The sequence below is a fragment of the Morone saxatilis genome, unplaced genomic scaffold, assembly GCF_004916995.1.
Source record: "Morone saxatilis isolate NCDOM2014 unplaced genomic scaffold, NCSU_SB_2.0 Contig10, whole genome shotgun sequence".
Lineage (NCBI taxonomy): Eukaryota > Metazoa > Chordata > Actinopteri > Moronidae > Morone > Morone saxatilis.
In genome coordinates, this window is record NW_023339652.1 from 16,405,847 (window position 1) to 16,410,519 (window position 4,673).

The 4,673-nt window shown below is 39.7% G+C and overlaps 1 protein-coding gene across 1 annotated transcript; it reads right to left on the reverse strand.

Annotated features, from left to right (window-relative positions):
* Nucleotides 1–2,245: 2,245 nt before the first annotated feature.
* LOC118340663 (E3 ubiquitin-protein ligase TRIM21-like) lies at nt 2,246–3,910 on the reverse strand. The gene is given in 2 exon segments (XM_035678771.1): nt 2,246–3,466; nt 3,468–3,910. Coding segments are annotated over 2 exon segments (1,644 nt in total). The 5' UTR covers nt 3,906–3,910; the 3' UTR covers nt 2,246–2,260.
* Nucleotides 3,911–4,673: the final 763 nt, after the last annotated feature.

Below are 4,673 nucleotides of genomic sequence, written 5' to 3' on the forward strand. Positions count from 1 at the left end.
CCAATGGCATTACCAATCACGTTTTTTTGTACCGTTCCCCATTTAATATCCCGTGCCTGATACCAACATCCCTGAGTCCCAAGTACTGTGTATTGGTCCGTTCATGATACAGGTCGCTAATCGGAAGGCATCATCTCACACACACTGAGAACAAAAGCATGATGGGCAGAAGGAACACTAGCCTATACAACACCCACATCATCAGGACCACGCTGACAAGAAAAAAGGCATACGGTGAGTAAAAATGGTAAAGCCTGCAAGCTTACTCGCTGTCCACAAAAAATATATTCATTCATGCAACAGTTTGATCCTGGATGGATCATCATCAGGACCAAAGTGAAAAACTTGGAAACCACACCCGTATTTGTATATTAGCTACACCAAGCAATAGGAATGTCAAGCTCTCGTGGTGGCCAGGTGTGGTCACAGCACATCAACGCAGGATCAGTAATCCTTCTACGAACAATTAACAATACGAATTAATCCATAAACAATAACAAAACTAAACGGATAAGTAAATACAGTATGGTACTTCAATTCAATTCAACTTTTATTTGTATAGCGCCGCAATTCATAACAAGAAGTTATCTCAAGGAACCTTTTTCAAATAGAGCAAGCCAGAAGCAGAGCTTAAAGAAATCAAGTACACCATATATGCTGAATCTGATACATCATACATATACTAAAGTCTTACCTCACGCATACCATTCCAGATATATGCGATATAAAATATATGAAGAACAAAACAGGAAAGAAAATCGACATCTCGTAAGGAAACACGAACAGATACAATACTGCTAACACAAGATGCAGTGGCCGTATCCAGAAGAGAAAAAGCTCACCATGCACCAAACTTACAAAACCAATTCAGAGAGGTACCTCAAAGCAGTGTATAAACATCTTACCTATCTTGAGAAAATCTGGTGATATCTGATCCAGATTCTTGCCTGAAAAAACACTACTTCCTTGATCCTCCACCAGCTTAGTGAGAGATTCTATTCGACACTACTATCACTATAAAGGTCAACAATTCTCATACATTTACAGAGACTCGGTCGTGACTCGCAGCTCCATTTTCTGGACAAACTCGTTTGTCTGTAAGCAGCTGAGTGCACAGTATAGCTGCACTCTGCTTCTCCTAATCTAGATCGCAGCTAATAGGAACATTAACTTTTACAAAACAGTCGTTCCCCAAGTATCAAGAGCGAACGATTACATTCGCTACCCCGTACTTATACCTTGAAACCAATGAATATTAAAGAGAGACAATGGAGGTCATGTGTGCACTGCAACAGCTTTATTAATCTGACACACGAGCTGATGCTTTCTTCATTTGATTGTATTCTTCTCTATAAGATGCTCTTAACTGTTCACGACAACAAGATTGCAGCAATTCGCAGTATGGTCCATCTTAGCAGTTGTATCTTTAGCTTTAGATGCGTTTACATTTTAAAAAGATTCACAATCTGATTTTTACAGTGTCCAAATTCAACAAATTGTACATTTATAGGTCAAATCATGAGACAGTATTTAGTAATTAATGACATTAGATTAGATTGTAAACATGAAGAATGCGTGTAAACAACAACAGGCTACAGTCTGGCTGTGCACAACTGGCCTAAAACTCCTTAAATTGATGTATTTATTCCAAACATGCTTTCACTTCCATGAGGAAGTTAACAGATACAATGTAATTTACCTTTTCAGTCTCCAGGTCTTAAATATATTTTAATCATTAACATCACATGATATTAATTTCTTACTTACGTGTTTGAAATTTAATTTTAAAGATAAATAGTGATATAAAGCTCCCATACTTTATTGTACCTCCAAAAGTGAATACATGAGAAAACAATGCACATTCAAAAATTCATTCAATATATTTTTGATCTTTACTGAAGCCTAGAAGGTACTAAAATAAAACACATAAGATTTCTGAGCATTAATGACATCAAGATCATAAAGACTACTTTTGCCCTATTATACCATTATCCACACACAGAGTGGACTGCAGTGTAACTGTACAGAGGAGGGAATAAAACAGACTTGATTTATATTTTAAGAGGGTCAGGTACTGTAATTTGAAATATTGTATCATATTATATTATGTGTAAATTGCGACTGATTGATTTGCTGCAGTAATTAGATCCAGCAAATGAAACAATAATACAATAAAAGCATAAAGAACCCGTAAAGAAAATAAATCCCAATTTGCAAAAGAAACAAAAACAAAAACCTTTTCATTCGATATCTGATCAGTCTATTCAGTGTGACTGACATTAGGGATGATCAGAGGTGCAGAGTTTTTACCACCATACTGAAGACCAGGACAGAAGTATGGGTAGAGTTTGTCAGTGAAGGAGCAGCCAGTAAAGGAGTAGATAAGAGCTGCAGCATCAACGTCATAAAAGGAGACCAGACCCTCCTCATAATCCACAAACACCCCCACCTTCTCAGGCTGAGACTGCAGAGAGAGACGGACTGGAGGGTCAGCAAGAGCTTTGTACTCATTTTCAGACCTGAACCACATGGTCCAATAACCTTCCACTGGGCTTATTGGGACGTATCCCTTCCTCTTTGCTGACTCTTTGACCACTCCTAAAGTCCAGTCAGTCTTTCCTCTAACTTGAACCTCGTAGTAAAACTGGCCTGAGGAGAAACTCTGCTTTCCTAAAACACAGGGCTGAACAGAAAATCTCTCTGGGTTGTCTGACAGATTCTTCTTCACGTCACCATGACTCACTTGTTTCCCATCATCAGACAGGATGAGTTCAGGATGTGCTGTATCAGGATCGAGTGTCACATCCACTGCATACTGCTGGACCCTCTTCAGCTCGACCTTAATCAAATTCTTCATCTTTTCATTGAGTGTCTTGTCCAGATTAGCTACAGCTACCACCAAGGATCCCTCATATGAAGGTGGACGGACGCTGACTTCTGTCCAGTCCTTGGTGGGTGGAGCAGCGTTCAGGGACAGGAAGCTTTGGAGGAGGTGGAGGTGGTCTTCAGTGTGTGAGAGATCGTCCACCTCAGTGCTTCTCTTCTTCAGTACAGAGATTTCCTGTTCCAGCTCTTTGATGAAGTCTTCAGCCTGTTTCTCTGTCTTTCTCTGCTTCTCTTTGATCGTGTCGATGAGCTCGGTCAGGCCTCTCTCAACAGACTCCATCAGAGAAGTGAAGACCTGAACACCTTCTGCTATCTCTCTGTCTGCGTCTTCCTTACTGAGGGCAACCGAATGTTTGATCTCTTGTATCTTAAGTCGCCTCTCTTGGATAATCTCCTGAATTTCAGCCTCTGTCTTTCCCAGCTCAACCTTCTTTTCTTCATATTCTTCTTTCAGAGGAACAAAATCATGTGTCTTGTGGTCTAAAACAGTGCAGAGCATGCAGACACACATCTGGTCGGTCTTACAGAACAGCTCCAGCAGTTTATCGTGCTTCGTACACATCCTGCCTTCCAGGTTCTCCATCCACAGGGTCCATCAGCTGATGTCTCTTCAGGCCTGGGATTCTCTGATGAGGCTCCAGATGAGTCTCACAGTAGGAGGCCAGACACACCAGGCAGGACTTCAGGGCCTTCAGTTTGGTTCCAGTGCAGACGTCACAGACAACATCTCCTGGTCTGGCTCGTTGCTGCTCTGAGCTTCTGGTGATTTCCTTTACACCGGACTGTCTGAACTGAGCAGCCATCTCAGATATGAAAGTGTTGACATACAGCTCAGGTCTTCTGTGAAAACGTTTATTACACAGGGGACACAGGCATTGGACATTAATATTCCAGTGTTCAGTGATGCAGGTTTTACAGAAGTTGTGTCCACATGGTATGGTGACTGGATCAGTGAACACATCCAGACAGATGGAGCACAGAAACTGATCTTCAGTCAGCAGACAGCTGGCAGCAGACATATCTAAGAACAAAAGTGAAAGTGTTAATAATATTTAAATGTATTTAGTATTTGTTAATTATGAGACATATTATGAGATTATGAATTATGAGACAAAATAATTTTGAAGTGTATAGCCAGTTATATCAAACCTAATGTGTTAGTCAAAAACAGCTAAATGAAAAAAAGGGAACTGTGTTTTTAGATGCCGCTCCATTTCATATTAAAGCTCGTAATTTAAACATAGAACATATTATTACTGTACTTACAAGCGTTTGTCGCAGACTATATTGTTGAGAAAGTTCTGATGAATGTTTAGTTTTCTTGAAAGGGGAACAGAGAAATACTTCCTGCCTGTTGCATTACTGAATCACTCTGAATTACTTTCAATTTCACTTAAGCAAACTGATGAACACACTCCTCCCCTTCCTCTGCTGCTTCTCCCTTTACTAAAGTTTAATAAAGCTGGAAATGTTGTTGTGATCTCCCACAGGTTTGGAAATAATAGGTCAATATTTCACATTTATAGAACTTTGAAGAAGTTTGACCAGACATGTTGCACCAGTGTTGTCTAGTTGTTAAAAAGTTAATCCTTCAAGGTTCATTTAATTTCTTATACAACAACACATATTAATTTCTATAAATGTGCCAGTGTTAGCTAGCTGGCTAATTTACAGCTGCAGTCTTAGAAACATAGCAATACGTACTAAAACTAATGAGATAACAGGTTTGGAAATGCAAACATAACACAATAAAAAAAATGCACAAGGCAGTGCACGAATCATGCAGA